Source organism: Rhinolophus ferrumequinum, chromosome 3 (genome assembly GCF_004115265.2).
Source record: "Rhinolophus ferrumequinum isolate MPI-CBG mRhiFer1 chromosome 3, mRhiFer1_v1.p, whole genome shotgun sequence".
Taxonomy (NCBI): Eukaryota; Metazoa; Chordata; class Mammalia; order Chiroptera; family Rhinolophidae; genus Rhinolophus; species Rhinolophus ferrumequinum.
Window position 1 is genome coordinate 87917697 of NC_046286.1, and position 26959 is coordinate 87944655.

At 39.9% G+C, this 26959-nt stretch overlaps 1 protein-coding gene across 4 annotated transcripts in view; it reads left to right on the forward strand.

Moving 5' to 3' along the window:
- Positions 1 to 26959, forward strand: part of AIG1 (androgen induced 1) — a 224627-nt gene that overhangs the window by 47274 nt on the left and 150394 nt on the right. For all 4 annotated transcript variants that reach the window (XM_033102911.1, XM_033102912.1, XM_033102914.1 and 1 more), the window contains 2 exons: positions 1862 to 2017; positions 25123 to 25224. In XM_033102911.1, coding sequence (XP_032958802.1) covers positions 1862 to 2017; positions 25123 to 25224 — 258 coding nt within the window. The remainder of the gene's footprint in view (positions 1 to 1861; positions 2018 to 25122; positions 25225 to 26959) is intronic.

Consider the following 26959-nt stretch of genomic DNA (forward strand, 5'->3'; position numbering starts at 1 on the left):
AAGTGGTTGTCCTAATTAGCATTCCCACCGTAAGGTTTCTGGTTATTCTAGATCCTTATAACCCTTGGTATTTTCGGAATTAAATTGTGAATAATCATGTAGGTGACAAAATGCAATCTCATGTGATCTAGATTTGCATTTCCCTGGTTCTTAATCAGGTAGGACAGCTTTTAATATGTTCACTGGCCATATTGGCATGGATATTATTATTGCCCAGTATAGCCGCTCCAGTTTCTTAAACCCTAATAGGATTAACATACAGATCTAACATCTAAATTCGTAAGATATGCTATGAAAATGTTCCCAAGTATGAAATTATTCCCTGAGTCATTTAAATTGTTTCTGGTCATCGCAACATGATTCTTGCCAACATTTCCATAGCATCATGTTCAGTTTTGGTAGTCTTGGTTTCTTTTACTCTGGTTTTGTTTTTGTTTTTTTGGCTCTAGAAAGAACAACAATAAATTAAGTCATTGAAACTGAAAGGTAAGCTAAGGTATGGGGAAGAATATAACATTACTCTGATGAAGATTGGCCAATAATAGCATTTGGTGGGTTCCAAAGAGCCCAGTGTGCTATAGTAAAATCCTGCAGGATTTTTGTTTGACTAAGTCTGATGATGGACTCTCCATTATGGGGAATTTTCAAAGTGGCTTCGATAAGAGTTTAAACAGATAATTAACAACCCGAGTGTGCCAGTGCGATGCTAAGGGATAGAACCAGATAAATGTGAGGGTCCTTTTTCCCTTTGTTCTGTGCCTCAGTGAGGAGCCCATCCACAGAGCTTTCACAGATTCTTTCCACTACCAACGTGGAAATTTACCATATATATATACATATGTTTTCTAAGCAGGTAATGAGTAAAACTGTATCTTTTACAAATAAATACAGCACCAATGAGTTATTTCTGGGAGAAGAAACCAGAATAATTCCCTCGAATTTCTTTCTGGTGTTAAATGGGCATAATTTTGAGCCCAGGGAATATATTTTCTGCCCTTTCCATAATCTTAATTATCATTTGCCAAGCTGTATTACAGTATGCTGCCTGCCTCCTCCCATAGCTCTGGATCCTCAGTACTTTTACCTCCATTTTAGGAATATCACAAATAATTGGGCTGTAGCATTTCAGTATTCTCTCTCTATGAGTCCCACTCCAAGTAAAACATAGCTAATGTAGGTAATTCAGTTTGTAATTGATTTGGGAATGCACAGCGATTACTTTTGGGAAAATGGTGTATCTAAGTTTACATTGCTTTGTAAAGATTTTATTTCATAAAAACTGAAAACCTGAGAAGGAGATCATTTAGTTCACGTCTGATGATAGAAATTTGCTCCATCATCCTCGATTATTGCCTTCAGTTGATTTCTCTCTGACTCAAGGACTGAAAGCTTTCTACCACTTCCTTTGGTGAAAATTTCTAAATCTAACAGAATAACGCATAGGAATGTTTCTTCACAATTGGACTAAATTGTCTCATTTATTATTCAGACTATCCTGGTCCTTTTCTGTGCACTCTTTGGATGTTTGTTAAACCCTACTAGTCAATATAAATAGACTACAGATGTGATTTTTTTTTAAACTAATGGACATATCATTTTGATAATTGATATTGCTTTCTGTGGGACCATGTGTGTGCATGCATGTTTTGCATTTGTTCTTAGGTGAGCAAAAGTGGAAGTAATGTTTTTAAGATGAATTTTCTCACCTATCTTTCTTTTTTTTATGGGTAGGGCGAAGTACTTAACTGTGTTTCTGATCCTCTCTTACTGTGTGAGTTGTAAACGTGTAGCTTGTTTGCTGTTGTATAGGTTGAGTCTCTTTAGATCTCATTGACTAATACCAGCTGTTGTCTCCCTCTAGGTCATCCAGGCTGTCTTTTTTGGCATCTGTGTGTTGACTGATCTTTCCAGTCTTCTGACTAGAGGAAGTGGCAACCAGGAACAAGAGCGGCAACTCAAGAAGCTCATCTCTCTCCGGGACTGGATGTTAGCCGTATTGGCCTTTCCTGTTGGGGTTGTGAGTATGATGTAGAATGCATTTAACTACGGAAGAAACATAAGTCTTATTTCAGACTTCTAAGAGAGAAAAAAAAACCTCTTCATAGGAAGTTTTGATATTAGTTTGCACTGACTGCCATTACAAAGCACCACAGGCTGGGTGGTTTAAACAACAGACATTTATTTTTTCACAGTTCTGGAGGCTGGAAGTCTGAGATCAGAGTGTTGGCAGAGTTGATTTCTTCTGAGGCCTCTCTCCTTGGCTTGTAAATGACCTCCTTCTCCATGTGTTTTCATATGCTCTTCGCTCTGTGTGTATCCGTGTCTTAATCTCTTCTTCTCATAAGGACACGGATTAGGGCCCCTCAATGACCTCATTTAACGTTCATTGCCTCTTTAAGGCCCTACCTCCAAATAAAATCTGAGGTACTAGGGGTTAGGACTTCAAGATATGAATTTATGGGGGACACAATTCAACCCGTAACAGTTTCTTAAGCACCCCAAACTTGAAATGTATGGTCCTTGGGTCTGTGACCATTCTAGTATTTTTGAACTTGAGAGAGATGAAATCAGCATTCACTCACACTTCCTCGCTTACTCAACTGTGCTATTAGCCAACATCACTTAAGTAAATGTTGCTTAATGTTTGGGTCTGTTCTGGCTTCATTGATTTTCATTGTTTCCAGTTAGATTCCCTCCATAGCTTAACTTTCTTCACAAGTCTGTTAATCATCCATTGTCTATATATTAATATAAATCATGCTTCTTTAAAGAGCCTGGACCCCATGAGATTCTATAGATTTTTTTTCACTTGTGTATAGCCAAGAGAAGAATGAGAGAACTCATAAATCTCCAACTGTGAGTGCAAGTAAGTGTGTGTTACCTAATTCAAATTCAGACCTTTCATTTGCCAGGAAATTTCTGGGAATAACAGAACCACAAGTGACCTGGGCTAGCATATGTACCAAGTCCAAGGCCCAGTGTAGAAAGAGTCAGAAAGTTATTTTTTAAATCCTTCCAATGCCTCTTATTTATATTTGCCGGGTCTACTGCTGGCAGAAGCCACTACATGCTTGTTCTAATACCAATTAGTAAGCTCCCAGAATATCAGTGAATTGCTTTTTTTATGTACTGGGTTGTATGAGTATGTTCTTGGATGAAAGAGCCCTTCGGGGTGTATTATAATCTGGTCACACTCCTCTTCTCATTCCCTCATCTTTATCCCCGGAAAACCTAAATGAGTGCTCAGATTGAAGCCATCTAGCAAATCTCTCAAATTCTAGTGCTTAACATAATCGAGTTAACTGCTTCATGTATTATTTAATATTTCCTTCTTTGGACTTGCCTTATAAAATTCACGTGCTTTCTATCAACATAGTCACCTAAGAGAAAATTTCCAGTGGCAATACGATATAAACACATATACTTTCGGCATAAAGGATTTTTATCTGGAAAATCCAAGTCTATATCTTTTTTGTTTCTTTTTATCCCTTACTCCCTTGGAATTTCTATAGACATGCCATTCATTGCCTCTGGAAGTCTTCTTTGGCTAGAAGGAATATAATAGTAACAGAATACAAAAGTAAATGGGAATACAATATTAACGTGTTTTCTGTTAGCTCTGCCTCTCCTTCTGTTATATGATGTCAAACTGTGTCTCTAGAGCTTAAATGGTGAGTCTTGCCACTCTCATCACAGGCTCATTGCATATGCGCTTTAGACGTTTTTGACATTACTTTGGCCAGAAACTTTTTGCACCTGCTTCAGACGTGAGGTATCTGTCAGCTTTCAGTGTCCTTTCTGAATTCGGTCCACGTATGTAAGCTTCATGGTTTGAAAAAAGAATAGGGGGCTTTTTGTTTGCTTGATGTTTGATGATATCTGATCTTTTCCTCCATGTTTCACTATTTTTGTTGTTTTTTCTATGTTTTAAAAGAGGGAAGAGAAGCAATCATATCTTTAATTCCCTCTCTCAGTTTTTAACCAGAAGTCATAACATTTTCATTATAGATTCATGCACCTTCCCTAGCTGATGAGCTTCACAGAAAAATTTACAGACTAAATAATGAATCAGAGAGGTACAGCTTCACTAATTTCTTTAACTCGTATTTGTTTCTTGCCCACTGTTGTTTTATAGTCAGTATTTACATTTTCATGATCTTTCCTGTTATTATGAGTCACTTTCTGTTTTATAGCCACTAGCCTTAAGTTCTGTTACACTCCCCACCTGCCCCCTCCTCCACGCCGTGTGCTCCTGTTCTGTCTCTCTCCCTCCTGCCCTGTATCCCTCCCTCCATCTCTCCCCCTCTCCCTCTCCTCCACCCCTCCCTACCTCTCTCCCCATTAATATTAAGAAGAATCCTTGCCGGTATTCTCCAGAAATCTCCTTATGTTTTCCACTGTTTCTCTCTTCCTCTTTCATTTGACATTTTTTACCTGTTTATCCAGTTTCTACCTGATTTCTCACTCTAATACACAAAAATTCATTTTGAAGCAAGCACTGACAAATGGCTTCTTCCCAGACCCCATTAATTTTATTGCAAAGTCATATTTACAGAGGATATGAATTTGGCTCTTTATAAGCATTTTAACGTGTTAAATAACAAAAATTTAACTGAGTGATTTTAGGGATCAAATTGGCTTTATTTAGTGAGTCATGAATTGGGCAGCCTCCCATCTAGCAAACAGAAAGGAGCTCCACTGAGCTATAGAAAAGGAAAGGTTTTTTAAAAGTGGAAAGGGAGCGGAAAAAGGAAATTATTAGGAAAGAATGTGTTTCAGCCCTCCTAAGGGGAAGGAAGGGGGCCTGTGGGCCAGATTATCTCACTAGTGCTAACCAGGTAATTCCATGTTGACCAGTTAAAAGTTACATTCCTGGGAAGCTGAAACTGCAGTTAGCTTAAGTGTTAAATCTTGGTTTACTGACAATGGGCCTAGCACGAGTGACTCCATTTTGGGGCCTGTTGTCCCTTTTTTAACAAATGCAAAATATTTTTTTCATGAAGACATATAATTTTGTGATATGTGTGTGTGTGTGTGTGTGTGTGTATACATATATATATATATATATTTTTTTTTGCCTCTTTTTTCCCAAGGTTATTTCCCAGCTTTCCTTTCCAGTGTGCCCTTGTCTTTATTGTGACCTCAGAACTCTCCCCTGCCCCTTCTGTATCCCCCTCACCTCCCATAGTCCTCAACTGCTCAGTGGGATCTGGAATTCCACTATTTTATCTTTATCATTTAAGGTTTTCTCCCTTATTAAAATGTGAACCCTTCCTGGAGCACTGCCTCTAGGAAGCACCTGAAGAGGCATCATCTTTACGCTTCTTGTGGCTCCTGGCTTGCAGTGAGGTGCCCAGCCTAAAGGGTTTATTACATGAGAAAGATGGGAATAGCACTGATGCCCGGGACCTGGCAGATATGTAGGTATACCTGTAGGGACCTGTAGCGTAAGAAGGTTCACCATATGAGCAAGCGATTCATGATAACATTTGTAAGGAAGCACCTTTTTGCATGGTGGTTGACACAGTCAGAATCCCAGGGGCATACCACCCAGGCTCCCCTCGTGTGCCTGGGGAGCCTCAGGCATGGCTCTCACTTCCTAAGGGGGAAGGCGCAGAGTCTCTGCACAGAGCCTCTGCCGAGGGTCCCTCCAGGCTTCCCGGCCAGGGGCTGCTAACCTCTCAGAGTGCCTCTTCTGCCCTGCGCCACTTGTTTGTCAGCCAGAAGTTTACGAAGAAAGCAGTGTTATTTTTGCTTCCTGGTGCAGGGCAGAAAGGCAACGGGCATAAATAGAGGGCAAAGTGGCAGCTGAATTTATCACCTCTGCTCAAATTTTCCTGAAGTGCCCTCTTAACCCTGAGCTTTTCTTGATGCTCCCATTATGTCTCTCTCTCTCTCTCTCTCACCTCAGCTGCAACTGTGGCAGTGAAAAAAGACATGGGGAGGTTATCTAGGATTTGTATTTTCTACACTAATGCTTCTTCCGATAACGAGGTTAATTGACAGTTGACAGTAATTGCTTTATGCGGGCATGAAGCACTCAATATGATTTTGTGACCCGTGGACCTAATACGTCTACCGCATGGACTCTCTCTAGCTCAAGGATGTATAAAAATAATGAAACATTCCAATCAAAGATAATTGGAGTAAAGTTTTGCTTCAGCATAACCTTGAAGAAGTCAGGCAGGGTTACTTGAGTGAACATAGCACGTGTCATCCTGATTTGAGTAGATTCCCATAAATGCTAAGCTGGCCTTGGTTAGTAGCACTAATGGCCGGAAACCAACACCACTCCCAAAGCCTTGCCACTCACTTTGCAGGCGTGACCCATGGGAGGCTCTTCTTACCATATGCAGTTTATTTCTGAACCCTGTCACCCTTTTAAAGAAGCATTATAACAATTCTATGACATTATGTGGTCTGGAAGCACTGACGCTTATTAGGAACAATCAAACCAAGAATGTCTTTTGTCTTCTGTGAGTTTGTGGACTTTTGTGCTGGCAGACACTCTTCTAGTTAAGAGAACAGGTTATGGTTTCAACCAAAAAAAAAAAAAAAAAAAAAAAGAAGAAGTAAAACAAGAGCAGCAAAAAAAAAAAAAAAAAAAAAGAGTATGTTGAGTATGAACATGCCCCTCTCGGAAATCCTAAATGTGTCTCCAGCTGCTATCCAAAGCAGCCATTTTAATGACCAAGAAAACCCCACAATCATATGTTTTCCATTAATTCAAGTCTGTGCGTCCCATTCAATTGCAGCTGCTCAGCTTGCATGATGCACGTTATCAAATCTCACCACCTCCTAAGTATACCTTTGTCCTCCCTGGTAATACCTGTGGTGTTATTTGGTTGCTCTAGACCAGATGCTGGGCTGCCACTAAACTAACCTCGGCCAGTCCTCAGGGTGAAGATGCATGATGCCCCGCCTTGCCCCCGTAATAAAGAGGGTGTGGGTCCAGGAGGGCCCTGGAAGTTTGAATCTGTTCTAACTTGGATGTAGTGAGCGTCCAGCATAGAAGAAACAAACTAGCGTGTGCCAGGATGAACTTTTCTGAAATTTGGCCTCCTTAGTAAACCATTTCTGGTATTATAACCATGTTCTTGAAAAGACTTAGTAAATATTTTATAGGTACCAACCTAGTCTAGAATCCTTTAATACTTGTTTTTTCTTATAATGGGGACCTGTAGGTGTGGCACCTGCTTCTTCAGGAAACATGTAAAATGGAATTTGAAATCTCAAATGCAAACTCAAAGAAAAAGTATTTAAGAATTATTTTCACAAAGGGTTTGATAGTCCTAGTTTATTGACTATCACTATACACTATACACTATACACTAGCTAACTCTAAGCCATCCTTAAGAATAATTTTGCAATTCATATACATTTGAATCATCATACTCCTACAATTTAAAAACCATTATTTTCATTGCTGAGTTTTAAATGTAACAGATTGGTTTAAATGGAAAGCAAACATTAAATAATATTAATTACTAATATTAATGTCTGTTAACACATAAGGAAAGGGAATTTACTTCTATTTGAGATTGTAAATAAAAGCAAAGTACTTTCCTTCCGTTTTGATATTAAGGGGGACATTTTTTAAAAGCACATTGTTTACTTTATTCTACAAACTCTGGATTTAACTTAAAAATACACTTACTATCTGCTGATCCTCTCTTCTTTAAATTTTCACACAGGTACCTAAAATCAAGCTCTTTTTCTATTGTCTTTAAACCTTTGTTGATGTTCTAAGTTTCTTCAAATTACCTTTTCCATTCTCTGCACCTTTGAAGTTAAAATGACAATATCTGCTAAGTCATGTTTTTGGTAAAAGCCAGTTCATTTTCAGGTTGAGTCAATCACAGACTTACCCTCTTTCACTGAAATGAGTATGAGTTGAGTTGCCTAAGAAGGAAGATTCATAGATGAGGATTCATTCAAGATCCATAAGCTAAACGAACTCGGAGTAATGCTCAGAAGACATGACTAGGTAGGTCAGTGGTCTTACAATCTTTTTGTGTTTTCTGATAGCCGTTTGAAAAGACCAAGGACATAATGCGATTAGACAGATGTACCTGATAGGGAACCAGGTTGCTTCTCAACCATCTTATATATTCTTCTCTCCTAAATGAAAACCAAAGATTTTCTGCCTACGTGACCTATTTAATTTGTACATGTTCATGCTAACTCAGAGTAGTCAGCTTTCTCACTGCTTACAAGACAAATTTCTTCAGCACGAAAAGTAGTCTCACTAACAGAATTTTACTGTAGATGCTCACTTCTAAACATACTACAGTGAAAAACACACATTTATATCCAGAACATTCAAAGGACAGGCATACAAGCAAGTCAGTAATCATTTGTGGGTTCATGGTGCTTACTAGGCAGTGGTTACTGGGTGCTAGGGGCCAAGATGGCCGTAACTAAGAATCGATCTTGTCTTTCAAGGGTCTCCCAGTCTAGAGAGGGTGACTTTATACGCTGTGTCAACAACTAAATTAAAAGAAGGCATGATGAGCAAAATAATACATGTGTCTGAGGTACAGAAGTAGCCCACAAGAGGAAGGGATTAATTTTAGTGAGTGGGAGGTCCTGGAAGACATCCCAGAAATGATGATATATGAGCTCTATTTTGAAAAATGACTAAAGGCTTATTGGATGTATAAGTTAATGGCACCTTCAGCTGCAAGTAACAGAATACCCCCAGATATCCACCTGGCTCGTGTTTTTTACTTCGTTCAAGTCTCTGCTCACATGATTACCCCTTAGAAAAGCTTGCATGAATAACCTATATACATTAGCTTCCCATTATTCTCTGTCCCTTGACCTACTGTGTTTCCCTGAAAATAAGACCTAACTGGAAAATAAGTTCTAGCAGACTTTTCAGCATGACATCCCCTGAACATAAGCCCTAATGAGTCTTTTGAAGCACAGCTTAGTATAAGACCCGGTCTTATTTTCGGGGAAACACAGTAGCTTTACAGTCTCCATAATGATTGCCTCTATCTGGAACATTCCCTGTCAATGCTTTTCTCTCTGTAGTGTATCTCTCTTCTGACTTGGTACATCGCCTATGAGGCCAGGGAGGTTGTGTATTTGATTTCCTGCTGCAGTGGAAGCCTCAGGAGCAATGTCTCAATAACAGTGTTTGCTGAGTGAATATCCAACCAACCATGATGTAAGCAATAAAGATATGTGGTATCTCACAAAACAGGAAGCCTCTAAGCAGGTAGTTTCAGGGTGGTATTGCTTGGCATTATCATTTGAGTCTTTGACATTTTCTGTTTTCCGCTTTTCTAGCTCCAGAGTGTTGGCTTTTTGTCTGTGGAGTTGCCACCGGCAGTTCTCAGAGGGTTGGTAAACACCAAACATCACATCCTTCACAACTATGTTCAAGGCAGGAAGAGGAAGAAGCTCTTTAGGTTGCTCTCCCCCAATGTTTGTCTCTTCATCAGGCAAATGAATCTTTCCTAGACGCTCTGACAGAAGAATTTCCCATAGGTCTCCTGGTGGGGACTGTCACCTGGCTGGAACCCAGCAGCAAGGGAAACTGGGAAAGCACAAGGGGATGAGGTCACCATGGGGGCTTAAACTAATTGTGATTTATCTGTATGGGCTGGGCACATTGCTCCCCAAACAAAATCAGGACTTTCACGAAATAATTATAAGTAATAAATTTGGAGAATAACAATTAAATATTAAGTAAGAAAAAGCTAACAGTATTTTAGGTAACATTGTTTGTTTCTGTATATTGATATGAAAAATAGATGCAGTACAACTAGGAGACTAATCGTGAACATTTTGTATCTTAGCCATGAAAGGCATATTTTTTCCATTTATTCTCTGCCAATGCCATTTTTTTTTTGTGGTGCATTTTCATCAGTATCATCATAAACAACTAATCTAAAACTGACATTTGAAGTTCTCAAAGAAGTCAGATATGATCCACAATTGACCAAATGGTTTATGTTCAGTTTCTGAAACTCCATATGAAATTTGGAGTCAGAGGTAGCCCTGCTCTAGACCCCCAGTTCAGGTATGCAGACAACCGGGTTCAGTGAGTAAAATCTTCCTTTCATAGTCCCCTAGAAATGATAGAGAATTATTGTGCCCTGTGTATTATTTCACAGAGTTCCCACTCTCTGGGCACAAAGGGAACAAAAAAAATCTCTCAGATGAGGAAGATGTCTTCTTTCTATATTTGTATCTGTAAGTGAAATACATTTTTGAAATATGTGACTGAGAAAAGGTAGACTTCATCTTCAGTGACATTAATGTGATGTACATTGTAAAATAGACATATAATTCCTGTTCTCAAAAATATGATCCCCAAACCAGAATCTGTTGTATGCCCTTGTCTGGGGGATCTGGAACAAGGTGCAATATTAGTTGTTGATTTAAAAAAATGGGAAAGAAAAAAGGGACACTATTCATTTTTCTTCTTCCTTCTCTGCATGTCCCTATCTCATGACCTCTGTCTTTCTTACTTCTCCCCACTTATCTGTCTACCCCAATCATCGCCTTCTTTGTAAAAAAAAAAAAAAAAAAAAAAAAAAAGGAAAAGAAAAAAAAAAAAGAATTGTTGTGTGGGTGTTCCTGAAATTACTACAGTCCCTGTGGGCGTTTTGAGGTAACTCTTACTTGTTTTAGTTGGATCAAAGTGTGCTGTGTTCCATCAGCCAATATCAAAAGGAACATTTCCCCCCCAGGAAGGAGCTAGTAGACTTGCCACCTACACAACATTTATTAGCTTTCAGTTGTGATTGTGCAATTACCATGCTGATAACTTGCTTATTTTTACCACAAATCGCCAGTCCTAGATAGGACTTTCATTCATCATGCCTTTTTATAACCCTCTGAGGAGCAGAAGTGGCAGCATAATTCAGACTCTGGGGGACGTGTCCCAGAAACACAAGTGGGAACACAAGGAGAGGGGAGGCGGTGAGGGGGGCAGTCGTTGCTGCCACACGTCACAGGCAGCCCTGCTGGCCCAGCGCAGTCCACGGAAGAGCAACTTTCCAGAAAGTTTCCCTCTTCAGAATGGCTCTTTATCCTGTAGGTGACGTCTGCACTTTGTTTACACATAGGAACAAGCATAGTAGGAGTTTGGTTTGTGTTGTCAACGTTTGCTGTGACATGAGGAGAAGAAAGCGAGCTATGTCACCGAGGGCACCAGAGGAGCCTTCCATCTCTGTCTGCTTTATGCTTCTCTGGGTTCTCTACCACTTTGTGCATTGGTCACCCAGGGGAGACCAGGGAGGGATGTGAAACCAGGAAGAATCCTAAGGACAAACTAGTGTTGTGTCTGAGTGGGAAGGCATGAACGGAGAAAAGTTTTCTGTGCCTGTCTTTTTCACCTCACCCCTTAATCTTAGAGGGCTTCTCCCCCTTTTCACCTACAACTTAGAATGACCAGCTTCATACAAGCGCAAATAACTAGGTAGAAAGAAGCCTCAGTGCTCCTACGTCTAGAGAATAACATGAGTACACACACTGATTGCTGTCAAAATGAGCTTTGAGTCAACAAAGGAAAAGGCCCCTGGTGTCATTGATATAATAACAGTCTGAGTGTTCAGAAATGCCACTCGTACCTCCTTCCCCGCAACCTGACCTTACAGTTCTAAAGAGGACACCTCATACCCAGAGGCGTTTGCTGTTGCCTTTCTATTTGGTTCTAACTGGTGGATGAGCAGTTCTGTTTACGCTTTCTGAGACTTCACACCATCTCCCTTCCCACAAACAACTCAAGAGGCTGAAAAAACTAATAATGAGAGCTAACTTTTGCTCCTTGCTACTGCTTAAGGCTTTCCCCCTAAGTATTTAGTCCTTATTGCCCCAACAGGTAGGAATTTCCATCATTCCCGTTTCACAAAAGATGCTTTCATTTTACAGTGTTTCATATGTCGTTCCCACTTTACATGTCACTTTCCTGAGGTCCATGGCCAGTAAATGGTCCAACCAGGACTTAAAGCCAAACACTCTGACTAATGGAGTGCTTGCTCTTAGTAAGGACGCTGAACTTTCTGACAAACCACCCCTTAACTTGTTTTTTCGTCATTTGCCTGATAGACATTGTCAGCTAAATACATAAAGTCTGAGCTAACCACAATTTCTAATTACGAATATTCATCAAAATAAGAAAGGGAGTTATGCAGAATCTGGATCAAACGTTACTACTGATCATTTTCCTTGAAGCTGTTTAACAAAAGACTTCATTTGTGCTTATTATTGTTTCTCTTTGGTACATTATTTGACACTATACAGCAATGGTTTTATACAGTTTTACAAGCCAGTTTTTAAAGTACAAATTTTTGCAAGAAAAGAAAATCTTTCCTGCTTTGTCTTCACATTACAACAATTGATTACAGATTTAAGCTACTACATGTTTTCCTAATATGCTTATTTTTAATATGTGAAAATAAGGTTTTATCAGTAGAATTAACTACATTTTAAAAATAGTTACTAAGTGTATCCAATATCATCTGTAAATCATCTCTGGGCTTCTGCGAAGGCATAGTTCATAGCTACTCAATTGCAAAAGAATGTTTTTGCCAACAAATGATCCAATACATTTTGCGTAGGTATCTTAACAAATGAACTGTGCCCACCCAGTGAAATATTTTACTAAGAATTCCTACCTGAAAGCCATTTTGTTGTACTATATCAAGAGAGGTTTAGTTCAAATCTTTTTTTCATTTTTATTTTTTATTTATAATTTATCCCCCACCTATCTTCGACAAGGATTTGAGGTCATCTAAGTCAAATCAGTTAATCCAAGTAGCACAGCCTTCTTGTACAAATGATCTTCCCTATTTGGATAAGTGTCTTCTATATGATTGTGTATTCTACATCATGTTGCAGGATATACAGAGGAACTTTCTTACGCACTTGATCTTGAAAAGTGAAGCAAGCTGAGAAAATGGGGAGAAACCTTCAATTCTAGCAAACTTCAGTTAATATTTATTGAGTGTTGTGTGCCAGTCAGTATGTTAAACCCTATCACATGATTTCACTTACCTACAAGGGGATCTTATGTAAACAAAAGGCATTAAACAATAGGAAGCTCACCGGTCCCTGCAGGGCGTGATGCCAAATAGTGGACTTTGGGACGAAGAGACTAGGAAAGCTGCCACCACCCTAACCATAACAGCCGGTTGTTGTTTTGCTTCCGTCCTACCTAGAGAATAATGCCCGCCATATTGGACCTGGTCAGTGATGTTTGATGAACGCTTGGTGCTTGAAGAGTCTCAAGCAAAAAGGGTAGTAGAGGAAGAGAAAAAAAGAAAGCTCTATGGGTAAAACATCATTAATATGAAGTAGATTTTCTTTGGGTCTCCTGGCTTTTTTTGCAAATCAGCATCACAACAGATGTGTCTCCCCAATCTTGGCTCCTTCTCAAACTGTTAATTCTCACACTAATTAGTTTAGTATAACCTTTTGGCTCTTAATTGACGAGAAGGGTTCTTCAGCCACACACAAAACTCCATATTGGTTAGCAATTCTAAAAGGGGCCCTAAGTGGATGACAAGGACTTCAGGTAGACCACATGCCAAGAAAAAAATCCTGAAGTGCTGGGAGGCAGGCAGACTGCTGAGGCTCAGGCTGCGTAGATATGCACCTTTGAGCCCTTTTGGTTCCAAAGGTGACCATTTGCTTGTTGAGTCTGTCTATACAGCATAGATCATCATAGAATAATTTAAAAGGCAAAAATGAAAGTCCACACTAATTTCCACACTGAACATTTATGACTTTTATATAAAAACAACCAGAAAGGTATTAGATAAGCTCTCACACAATGCTCACATTTGAGGGAAAGCAATCACAATGATATTTGCAAATGTATTCTCATTTAGAGGTATTCACGATCTAAATCTAAAGGGTAAATTGTTCGTAGAGGAAAAAAGAAGCAAGATTTATATATAGTTGATATAATACTAAAAACAAACACACTCACCTCTCCAAAAGCTCTTTTCCTATTGCGAACTTTGCACAGAAATTACTACATATTTTCCTAGTTTGTTTATGCGTATAATCTAAACAAAACACAGAAAACCTTAGCCTCCTTCTTCTCCTATCTCTGTAGCAATTCAGAGGCAGTGAGGTGGCCATTTGTGGGTGTCCCAATGTGCTGGGACATGATTCAAGTGTCATTATAACGCAGGACCAAGATTCAAACACTCACTTTTGTCAGTGTATTTTGAGGTAATCCTTCTCTCAGTAAATGAACCCATGCTAACTAACGTTTAGCTCAGAAAGATAATTCAGCAATTAATAATGACAAAGATTGTCAGGCAGACTGAAGCCTGCATAAGCTCTCCTTAGAGGCAGAACAACTTTGAAGAAGACAAAGGGTAGCCAGACGATTTCTGGGTAAACTGGAAATCAGTGCTGTAATTGGATCATATTAGTGTTAAGTTGTGAAATTACTGCAGTTTGATGCATCCTTTTGCACCATAGAGATTGACGTTTTGGGTAAACCAGGATGCTACCTGGGGTGGCCAGGAGGACCCTGTGGAGACACATCCCTGCTCTTTTACATCCATAAGCCACTAACCACATTTCTCCTGTTGACATACCCTTCTTGGGCGGGCTGTGATTGATTCGATCAGGCTTCAGCTTCCACTGTTACTGTATTGTTCTGGTCAGGCTGTTCTGTTACCGAGTATAGGCAGTCATTGACACAGAGCCACCTCCATGGAAGGCTTCTACAAAAGATGCTCTACTTACTTTTATTAGATTCGATTAAATGAGATTTCCCTTAATTTTATTCTCAGGTGGTAACTTTAAATTTGAGGTGCAGTTAGCTGGGTGTCCCTCGCGTGTACTTGTAGCTGCCCTGTGGATGTTCATTTTAATGTAACCCTAGCTATAATTTCCTTCTTTCTCCTCTACATACAGAGCTATGGCTCTAGCAGGATGTTTCCTCCCTGTCAGCTTCTCTGCCGAGGGTCATTTCTCATTCACCCTTGCACTCTGAAGGTGCAACCCTTTGAGGTGCTAGCTTTATGTGGGAGCCTCAAGGTGCCTTCCCATGCTGGGCAGCCTTTATCGCCTATCTCCTGAATCCCACAGAGCATCATAAGCTCAGGGTCACTGTGCTTTGACGGATCCTCCCAAGGAAAGCTGGCCTCTGCTTGCTGAACTCAGTTTATTTTGACATCTGCATTTTCACTACTGTTTGTCACATAGTGCTTTATTTATGCTTTATGTTTCCTGGATATGTGATGAAACAACAAAATCAAGATTCTATGGTATGATATTATGCACATCTAAGAAGGGGATATATGTGTGTGTGTGTGTGTGTGTGTCTGTGTGTGTATATACACACACATAGACACACACATACATATGAACATGTAGACATATATATGTGTGGGTGTAAACCTTTTGTGTGTGTGTGTGTTTGCCAAAAGAAACACTGAAAGGATAAAGAAAATATCCTCCAATGGCTGGTATTCTCAGGAAACACTTGTGTCCCAAAAATGACATGAGAATAAGATAGGAGCCTATTAACTAAAATTTGAGTAAGGAAAAGATAAGATAAGAACCAAATATCAGTTAGGACCAGCAGATATTCTCAATCAGTACTGTTTGTCTCTCCTGTGGATATGAATTTGCTGGAGAGAATATGTACCCGGTCAAATAATCCTTGTTGAGATGCTTGAGATTCCATTAATGCATTTATTACTACAAGAGAAGAATGATTCTGCTACTGATTCTGCTTCCGGTGTTACTGTCCTGTGGCTTTGTACGTCACGTTCGGTCCAGAGAACCAATTGGCGATTTTTCTCCATATGTGACCCTCTTTTCCTTTTGGTTTTTCTAGAATAACTGACCAAACATGTTATTCACCCCACATTCATTGAATTTCTGCTATAAGCGGGCCATTCTAGAGGACCCAGAAATCTTTGGCATTTCATTTTTTTCATTCAAGTATTAATTCCTTTAAAAGCACGTACTACCTACTGTGCAAAATATTTTTTTAAAAGGTTAAAGGCATTGGTTCTGGGGTCTCACTGTCTGGCCTCACATTCTGATTGGCTGCTTACTAACTTTTTAACTCTGGAAAAGTTACTAAAATTCTCTAAATCTAAGTTTCTTCATCTATAAGACTAGAAAAATAATAGTGGCTCCTGAAGGTAGCTGTGATTCTTACATAAGATGTTGCTTGTGAAGCCTCTGGCCCATACATAGTAGAGATGTAAGCCTGTCTTTGTAAAACACTGGGAAATATTACATTTATATAATATTCTCCAAGTGACAAAGTGTAGTGATGGAGAACAAGTCCGTGGTTACCAGGAGTAAGGTTAGGTGAGGGTGTGACTCCATGGGTGTAACATTAGGAAGTTTCTTTGTGATGATGAAACTCTTCTAAATCCTGATGATGGTAGTGGTTACACAAATGAATGTATATGGTAGAATTTCATAGTGCAATAACCACCCCCCAACCAAACAAAAAAGAGTGCATGTAAAAACTGGTGAAATCTGAATAGGTCTGTAGTTCAGTAATAGTATTGTACCAATATCAGTTTTCTGGTTTTGAAAAATGTACCCTGCTTGCATAAGATGTTATCATTGGGGCAAGCTGGGTGAAAGATACACAGGAACTCTCTACATTGTTTGGCAACTTCTTGAGTCTTTATTTCAAAATAAAGAGTTAAGAAATAAAAACATAAAGTACCAAGAGAGATATGACTATGCAACAGCAAGGAAATAGACGGTCCTTGTTCTCATGGAGTTTGCATTCCACTGGGAAGAGAAATCAGTAATTACACTGTCAGTTATTTAATCGTAATTATGCTCTGTATTACGAAGGAAAAGCATAATGTGCTGTGACAGCACATGCAAGGAAAAGGGGCCCAAGTCTAGGGCAACTCTTAGAGGTTATGACACTTCTAGGCTTCTTAGAGGTTATGACACTTTTGATGCTATCTAATGGGAAGGATGAACTGGAAGGGGTGGAGGGAAGCATTCCAGGCAAAGGAAGCAGCATATGAGGGGGCCTTGCAGAGAGCAGGAGCCTTCGGCGACTTAGAGAGGCCAGCAAGTTAAACGACATAGAAGAGTCAGAGTTAAACGGGCTAATGTTGTAAGCGGAGTGCTACAATGGATCCGTGAGAAAAGCACTGCCTTCTGACAAGAAGTTGGAGGGATGAGGGAATGACTGCACCACAAACGTAACACCTGTGCGCTGGAAACCTATATAATTTTACCAACCAATGTCACCCCAATAAATTTAATAAACATTAAATTTAAAAAGTAACACTTGATAGAGCTTGGATTTTGAAAAAGAATTACAATGAATTTCGAGCTGCCATTATAAAAGTCACAAAGGGATGGATACTTGGAAGTGTGCGGTGAGTTTGGGAAACGATATGTAGTCCGGGGATTGGGTTCCTGGAAGAAGCTGGAAAGGGACTGGAAAGAGAATTCAACCAGATCACCAAGGAGATTTTTCATTTCATTCTGCAAGCAAAGGGGTGGGGGACATTGGAAGTTTTAAACCGGGAACTTCTTAAGAGTTTTAATAAGATAACTCTGAAGCCAAGATAAAGCATAAATAGAATTACTAAAAGAAACTGAAACCAGTCGTCTAGCCAAGAGGCAACCAAAATAGTAAAGGATAGGGATGGAATGGTCTGGAACTGGGGTAAAGTTGGTGGGGCGCAGGGAGCAGAGAATGACAGAGGAGCCTTTGTGAAAGTCAGCTCAACAGGCGAAGGTGACCTGAGATCCAGGAGCTTCACTTCTAGGAATTTATTACTCTGAGGTACTCAGTGCATAAAAACGTAGACATAACATGTCCATTGCAGCACTGTTGGAAATTGTAATCTTGGAATGACTGTACATGTCCATTAGTAAGTGTTTAGTGAATTCTGGTGCATACTCATATAGTGGAGTTCTAAAACGCACTTAAGAAAAATGGGTTGTATCCTTAAAATATTTTTAAATTAAACAATTGCAGAAGACTAGGTATAGTATGATCTAATTTTGTAAAATAGCTTATGGGATATATTTTCCATGCATGAAAAAAGATATTGAAGGATACACTATTCTTTTGACAATGACTACCTCTGCAAGGTGAGATTGCAAATACATGTCTTTATGGTGATTTATTTACTAGAAATGTTTTCATGTTTAAAAATGTCTATCTATTGTGCTTATACATGAATGGTATTGTCTTAGATCCGGTGCCCTGAGACAGGCTCTGAGATGGAGAAGGAGGGAGCTCTTGTGAGTTACACCTGTTAGGAAGTGAGGAAGAACATGCTGGACAGAGGGAGAAGATTGCAGCTGTGACTGAAGCATCATGGGAGCTCTAGAGCTGGGATGACACATTAGAGTTGCTCTAAGTTGAGGCAAAGGGCTTGAGTATTTGTATCCTTGCATTAGTCAGTCACTGGGTTTGGACTGCCCCTGGGGTGAGCAGGGCAGTTCCCTGCAGCTGAGGGCGATTCCCAGGGAGGAATGCAGCTGACAGTGGCCAGGGACGATATTCCCAGCGGATGGGGTATGGATGCATGGGGCTTTGAACAGGGTCCTGGGAGACGCACTGCAGTATCCACGACAGCTATTGGGAATAAGTATCCAAGTTATTTTCTGACTTTGCAGACCTTGCTTAATTACCACAGCTTAGCTTTTATGCATACAACTATAAAGGAGGAAAAATGATCTCAGTGCAGAATAAAATTCAATGACATGAAGCCTTTTTGATTAAAAAAAATCTTAGCAATTAGCACTAGAAAGCGATTTGTTTAACCTGATGAAGGGTACTTTCTCTAGCCTGCCCTTGCACTGAAGGTATGGCCTCCCTGTGGGCCAGGCTCCTGGTTCAGTGCCTCCTGCACCAATTTGCATGAGCCCCGAGGCCCTAGGCATCCGTCTCCTTGCCCACAATGCACTGAACGCTCTGATTCTAGCATTGGCATTTACCTCCAGGGCAGCCCCCATTTCTGTGCTTGCGCCTGTTCTGGTTTTTCTTTTTTCTTTTTTCCTTGTTCTTTCACTGTCGGCATGACTTTTTTTTTTTTTTTTTTTTTGGCTCCTAGTGATTTCCCTTCCTTTCTTGTGTGTTCTGAAATACATTTGAGAGTACATTTGTTGTAATTTATTTAGCACCTAGTGTTTCGCAGCAGGAAGATTTTTCAGTGTATCCAGTCTACAGTGCTGCTTGGAAAGCGAAACCCCAACTGTCTTGACCAAAGGCATCTTTTCCTTTTCACTGCTTATAATGCGACTTGCAGTTTTATTTTTTATATTTTATTTATTTTTAAGTTCTGTCCTTCATTTTTACTCTCGTCTCTTGCTTTATCGTCTCTTCTTTCAGTCTCCATTTTTCTTCTTTGACCTCTATTCTTTAATGGAGAATTATTTGATCATAAATTATATTTATCCTGGAATCATTTTTCTGGTTTGTATTGTTCAGTTGCCCCCTGTTTTTGGTCATATTCCACTTTATCTCTTCCTTTTTGTGTGTGTGTGGTACCCATGAATACATTCGATGCTATTTCTTTTCTTATGATTACTCATCCTTAAATTAGTCTGTTCTGCCTGAGCCAGCTGTTTGTAAAAGGCTAGAACTGGAGACAGGCTAAGGAACTAAGTTAGGGCAGCTTGAATTTCCAAATGTTTTCAATCACCACCCTCCCCTGGAGAATGGCTTCTTTCTGGACTACACTCATTTCGCTTTCCTTGCCTCTTTTTGATCGCAACCCTTTTGTACAGTGACAGGAAGCTTGGCGTCTGCCAGGTGAGCTTGAGGCCGAGCATTCAGGCTGGTTATCCTTTCTCGTTTACTTGAACAGACCCACATCCTGCTTCTTGAAGAGATGACATGCCTGCCCACTTTCACATTTCACATCATCACTCATGACACCTGAAGCCAAGCAGAGAGGAGAACATTTCCCCAGTGCTCCCATGCATCTCAGACCTCCTGTTCCCAGCAAGGGTCATTTATTGTCCCTTAGAGTGTGCCACCTGTAGCGATCTCTCTGCTCTGCTTGCTCAACCAGAGAGCCCTCAGATCTTGTTTCTTCCATCGGAGTCTCCCCCTGTCCTGGTTCAATTTTCCTAACACTTGGCAGCCTTTTCAAAAAGGTAATGTTTGGATTCTGGGTGTTTCCTACTTCGACTGATTGCATGTCTATATCTCATTCTCCTTATTGGTGGTTGATTTCAGGAAAGAGAGCCTTGAGTCATCCAGCTTGATCTAGCATTCCAGAGGATTGTTTTAGGATATAGAAGACTTAATCAGGTGAAGGAGGACCTGACTCATACAAGGGACAGGCTGGAAGAATAACCTTGGGGAGACGGGCACATCTTCCTGACTGACAGGAAGACAAAAAAAAAAAAAAAAAATAGGGAAAACATAAAAGAGAAATTTTAGGTCAAGGGGAAGAAAATTGAAGGCGTAAAAGGCAACTTGCTTATGAGAAGCAGCAGTACACTTTTATTCATTTATTCAGCTGCTTTTTTTTTTAATCATAAACATGTTCTGTGCCCTGCAGTGGTGAAATAGCAATGAACAAGACAGACAAGTTCCTGTTCTCAGAGATTTCACTTTCTCATAAACGAGCCAGGCAATGCACAATTGAACAACAAAAAGAGGCTATTTTTCAAATCAGAGTCTATTTTTTAAATCAGAAAATAGTGGAGCAGTGGAGTCACTGGAGAGGCTTCCATGAAGAGGTGATGTTTAAGATGGATCTGAAGGAACAGAAAATCCACCCACGTGAAAATGAGGGAAGAGCATTCATGGCATAGAGAGTAGGAAATACTATGGCCTCGAGGCAGGAAACAGCTTAATGAGTTTCAGGAACAATCAAATTGCCAGTTGGAACATAAGGAACAAGAGAGAATATGGTACAAACTGAGGCTGGAGAGAAAGGCAGGCATCAAATCTTATAAGCACTTTCAGAAGTTGGGTTTTTATTCTCACATTATTTATGCAGCCAGAAGAGCTAATGAAAGATCTAAAGCAGATATATGGATAAATTATAAATTCTACCAAAAAGATGATAGTTGACAGCCATATAAAAGGCGTGATATCAGCATGTGCTTTAGAAACTCTCTGAATGGAGATTCTAGTTGTAAGGCAATTTGAGCAAAATGCATAGCATGAAAAGTAAAATGTTACAGCCTCATAATTACAAGTAGAGGAGTTCTATGTCACCCTTCTAGGAATGAGTACTAGAAACTAATTGTACTCTGGAACAGAAGATGCTATAACATTTCAGAGGGCCCTGGGCTCCACTGTGCATTTCTTAATTTGAGGGTATGGCGGAGGGAAGTCAGCCAGGAGGAGAGCACTTGCGGAGTTGGGAACTGCTAGGTCTGGAAATCGAGAAGACAAGCCATGTCAAAATGAGGCATTTACTCTGTGCATGGGGGGCCATCCGAGACAAAGCCAGCTAGCATCCAGAACACGCAACGTATTCTCGTGCTTTGTGTATTTGGAAAGAAATCACAACTGGAAACATGTCCAAATATTACCTCTCAGCAACAGTATGACCATGGAAAGAATTGATGGGAAAGCAAATCATGAATAAGAAAGCTGGAAGCAAAGTAATAGAGCCCAAAAGCAATTTAAATATTTTCCAATCAGTATTTGGTAAAGTTCAAGTTCTAAAAGATTAGTTCTAAACGGGAAAACAATTTCAGAGGGTCATGTCATGCTGAAGCTGTAGACTTTAAAGATGTATTCACCTATTTCTTCTTCCCTCCCTTTCTCCTTCCTTCCCTCCTTCAGCAGTAGGCGTTTGAGATCATGCTAATGGCCTTTCTAGACCAATCTGTAGATAAGTGACTTTTCTCTTTAGCCTCCTTTGTGCCACTAGTCACTGAAACATGCTTTGCATTCTAACCTGTTTGACTCAATTCCAAAGAAGTTCCCTCTGATCAGTAAAGCTTTTTCTTAGAAGTAAACTAAAGCTGATCAGCTTCAGCTTCTAATGGACTCCGTATGAGAGACTCCTTACAGAAAGAGAGAACGTGTGAATCCGGTTTACTTTTGCATTCATTTCTCATAGTTCCGTGGGTTCAGATGAGGGCTTCGGTGAGTTGCTGTAACATAAGTATTTTGTCTGGGAAGCTTGAAGGACTGGAAAGTGACCGTGCCCCTTCCACTGTCAGTTCAAGTACAGTATTCTGGTCCTGGCAGCTGAGAAGCAACAGGTGTGTGCCGAGGACTAGCTGGCCCTCCGTCCTGGCCACAGAAGGAGCTTCTTCACAACAGTGGAACGTTTCAGTGTCACCTAGCCTGTCCAAGAAAACCTATTTTTGTTTCATATCCGTGCGCTGGTAGTAGAGCTCAAAATTATTTTCGGTTTGCTGATGACCATGCTATCAAGAGGATGTCCGCGCAGGAAGCCAAGGAGCTGCCATCTGTGCTGTGTTTATATCTCAAGCACTATTTAGAAGGCTGGTTATTCAGCGGTGCCTCTTGACCTTCTAGTGTTACACTAAGAATGGTGACTTACACTTTCTTGAAAGTCACCCTTATAATTCCCTCAAGAAATGATAGACGGTCCAAGGATTGACCAAATTGCACTATTAAGTATTGATCCCACAGTGCTTTCCATGTGGTAGGGACTGATGATCATTCACGGTCAACATGTAGCTCTCATCATTGGTGTGATGGTAAGTGATTCATAATCAGCTCTCCAGGGAAAAGGTACCTGATCTGCAACATTGGCTGATTTCCATAGTGGGATAGGAAGAACATCTTTATAAATTCAAAACGTAGATAAAATGGAGAAATTTCACAAAAGGCAAAAATGACTCAAACTAACACAAAAAATAGAAAACCTGAAAACTCTTTATCTAAAAGAATTCAAATTCACAAGTAAATCTCACAAGAAAACTTACAAGTCCAGAGGGCTGCACTAGAGAAGTATATCAAATAGGTAAAGAAGAAATAATATCAATCTCGCACAAAGCCCTTCAGAAAATAGAAGAGGGAACACTTCCCAGCTTATCTTTTTACCAAAGGCCAGCATTATCCTGTTACCAAAATTAGAAAAAGACATGATGAGAGAAGAAAACTAACTACGGATCGATATACTTAATGAATAAAGATGGGGGGAAAAATCCTAACGAAATATCAGCAAGTTGAATCCAGCAATATATAAAAATTATAACACAGAATGACCAAGAATTAAAGGTTGGCTTAACATTAAAAAAAAAATCAATCGATATAAGTCATCGTATTAACAGAATAAAGGAAAAAACTATACGGTCATCGTAAGAAATCCAGCAAAACTATCTGAAAACAAGTCAGTACTCATTCATTACATACATAAATTAAGAATAGGAGAAATTTTCCTCAATTTTATAAGAGGCAGCTACTTGTGTCCATTTGCGCAGGGAATTGCAGGGTTCTGGTTTCCTGGGATGTAGTCTAGAAGAGGAGGGGTGCAGGCTCTGGGTAGGCAAGCCACTTGGCCCTAGGTTCACCTCACTCCTTGGGCAGGGAAGAGCTCAAGGTGGCTAGGGTAAGGCCTTCCAAAGCAGTACATCTCAAACTTTATGTGCATGTGAACAACCTCGAAAATACAGGATCAGAGCATATGAGGATGGGAGGTGGCATTCTGCACATTCTGCACGTCTAACCAGCTACTATTCCATGGGACCCCACTTTGGGTAGCAAGGCTGTAATGCAGGGGCCCCGGTCTGAGGGCAGGGAACACTGAGAGGCACTACATTTGAAGTCTGTAGTGGAATAAATAAACTAAAATTATGGATAATAAAAAAATGATTCATTGTACTTGGAAGATCCAATTTGATAGTTAACCTACAGCTGATAATAGATTTTTTTCTTTGTTCATCCTGTGCATTTATCAACTAAGTGAAAATAGTTGACCCAAACGCAGGATAAATAACTGAGGACCCTAATCTCCTATTAAAACTATGTACGTAATCTAGCATTGACTATTGTAATGATCATTCAGTGTGTTTTATGAAAGAATAAATATTCATAACATCCTCGGTTTTAAGAGTGAATATTTTTGGGGAGCCAAGATTACCCATGTCATAACTGAGATACTTGGAAAAGAACTTTGGGACCCATGTGATTACCAGCCTTGAGCTATATAACCACCAGGGGTTTTATAAAAAGTGGTATTAAAATATTTATTATTTTTATTAATAAAATGTGGAGACATGGATGACTCACAAGAAATGAGATTAAAATTGTTGCTGTTGAATATTCGTGCTGCATTTTATCATTCTATAGTATGACTATATTATCTGAGACATAGCTCTGAAGAGAATTTGATCCCACTCTCGGGGTGGTTCCCTGTTCCCAAGCAACATTTATTGACTATTTACAAAAGCACTCACTTTAAATTCTATGCTGAAGGATAAAACCTTGGGCCATTCATTTCTTTATTGTGTCTGAACTTATTTTCTCATCGTTAATTGAAGAAGGAGGATAATAAATTGAGTACTCTCTTTTAATGATTATGTTGCTGATGGATCAAAATCAACCTCTGGAACCCAGATGAACTTTTAAGTTATTCCAAGAGAATTAGGAATCTTCCATACTCTCTTCTTCTCAGTGCAGCTAAAGCCCCTGCTTAGGCTATATAAATTAATACATTTGCTCGCAATGTGACTTTGGGACATTTTATAGCAGTGATTTCAATGCTGTTAGTGGTAAAATAGAAACTTGAGAATGTGAACATTAATTTAAACCACATGATGGGTTTAAGGAAAAGGGACATCCACTACAGATTCTTGAGTGTGTGCTAACTCTGTACAGTGGGGAATGGGATCCAAAAACCACCAGTGAACTTTTAAACCCTCTTGAGAGGAATCAAACCAACACAATTAGCCCAGGAAGGGAGCTGTTCCAGACAACAGACAGACCATTTCTCTCTCGCTCACAAACAGATCCCTTTGCCTGAGGGAACACCATTGAGAGATAGAAGAAAAAGGAGGGACTCCAAGCATTACCACTAATGGCATGGAGTCAGAATTATCTTTCCGGTCATTAGCTGGTTTACTGATTTGTCTTTCATTATAGGTTACAAATTATGTTGGGTTCTTTGAACAATAGATAATTAACAAATTGTATGTTGTGGATAGTTGGTGAATTTGAAATAAAGGATTTCTTTTCCCTTCCAGTTCGTTGTAGCTGTGTTCTGGATCATTTATGCCTATGACAGAGAGATGATTTACCCGAAGTTGCTTGATAATTTTATCCCAGGGTGGCTGAATCATGGAATGGTGAGTGGACGAAAACAAATGATTTCCTTTTGTTTAAAAAAATCTATTAAAGAGCTGTTTTCTAACTTATGCTTTCCGTAGAATTTATCTATCTGTGAAATGTTGGAAGGCTATAATGCAGTTATAACTAGAGAAGAATATTGAATGTAAATGAAAAACATCTTCCCATGCAACTGAGTCACTATAAAACGATGTAGTAGAGGAGTCCACAGTTTGTGAGATGCATCAGTGGTGTTAGATAATACAACTGGCTCATTCCTGGATGAATTTGATTTCTGGGCCACTGAAAGGATTGTCCCCTGTTGGGGGACCATTTCCCACCTGTGCAACTGTTAATAGCCTGCTCTTCCTCCCCTCATATCAATGGGATTGTGTTTGAAGCAACTGCATATTGTACTTGGAGACTTTCGCCCCCAGAAGAGCAGCATGGCTGTTCTGTTCCCTGGGAGATCTGCCGCAGGCATTGCAGGGATCCTGGGCAATGGTTGTCTGCATTGCCTGGCTCTGCCGGTCCAAAGGTATCTGCCTGTGGCTGCTAGGTCTTTTCCTTCTTCTCTGTCTAATTCTTTCTAGTGCGGTAGCCATGGTGTTACCTTCACAAGTCTCAACTCAAATGCTTTGGATGATTTCCATATCTCTTTACAAGATTTGGAGAGATATTTTCTGCAGAGAATTTGTGTATCATCTTCCCTTTCTGCTTCTGGAATTGAGCACAGTTTTGGTATGACCTAAGAAGCTTGCATTTTTTGGTTACAGCAATTTTTAGACTGCCACTGGGTGCTCCTGGTGAAAAGGGCGACCTATCACAGAAATTAGCGGGGAGCAAAGAGCTGGAAATTATGTGTCGTAGGTCCAAAATAATCGTTTCCCTACTGCCCCAATTTGGGTTTATTTTAAGAAAAGTGGTGTGTACTAACAAACAAACATTACTATACTGAAGAGCTTTGATTAATCCTTTTGTAAGCCAGTGGCACATGTCAGAGAACTGGAAGTTTCTTTGAGTCCAATTAGAGCTATATTGTTGCAGGATTAACATGGCACCTCTGGTCTAGTTTCCCACAAATCAGCCGGGTCTAATCAGTGCAGTTTAACCATCTAAGGGGCCTGCCGTGGTTCCTCTGCCCCTCTCCAACTTTTTACTTTTCTTGACTGTGAAAGCCCTTTCATGGCTCCATGTCTTTGCAATCCTCTGCCCCAAATAACCTTCCCGTTCTTTGCTGGGAAACTCCTGCTCATCCTGATGGTTTATATAACATGTTCTCTGAGAAGTCTTTCCTCACCCTTCCAAGCCAAGTTCACTCTTCTGTCATTTTGTTCTTGCACAGCACGTACATATGTCTGTTATATATTTATCTATCCCCCACCACAATATCACCTTTTTAGTGCAAAACAGCCGCCTCAGAATCCAAAGCATTTGGACCAGCTGTCCGGCATATAGTAGTATCAGTGCCTATATATTAGACTGATGGATGAATTCAGTATTGCCAGGTTCCATAATTCCTTGCCAGTCAGTACTAATAGCTACGATTTTTGAGAACCTACTGTGTGCCAGGCATTCCATCGTGGTTATATCATTTAATTTTCATAGTAGTAGTATGAATGATAAAGTATTATCCGTTTTACGGATGAAGAAACTTAGGCTCAGAAAGTCTTCGACAACAAAAGGGCCTTAGCCGAGAACAAATGGTGCATCACGTGCTACAGAAGTGCAGTCCTTGACTATCGGGGCTGTTTT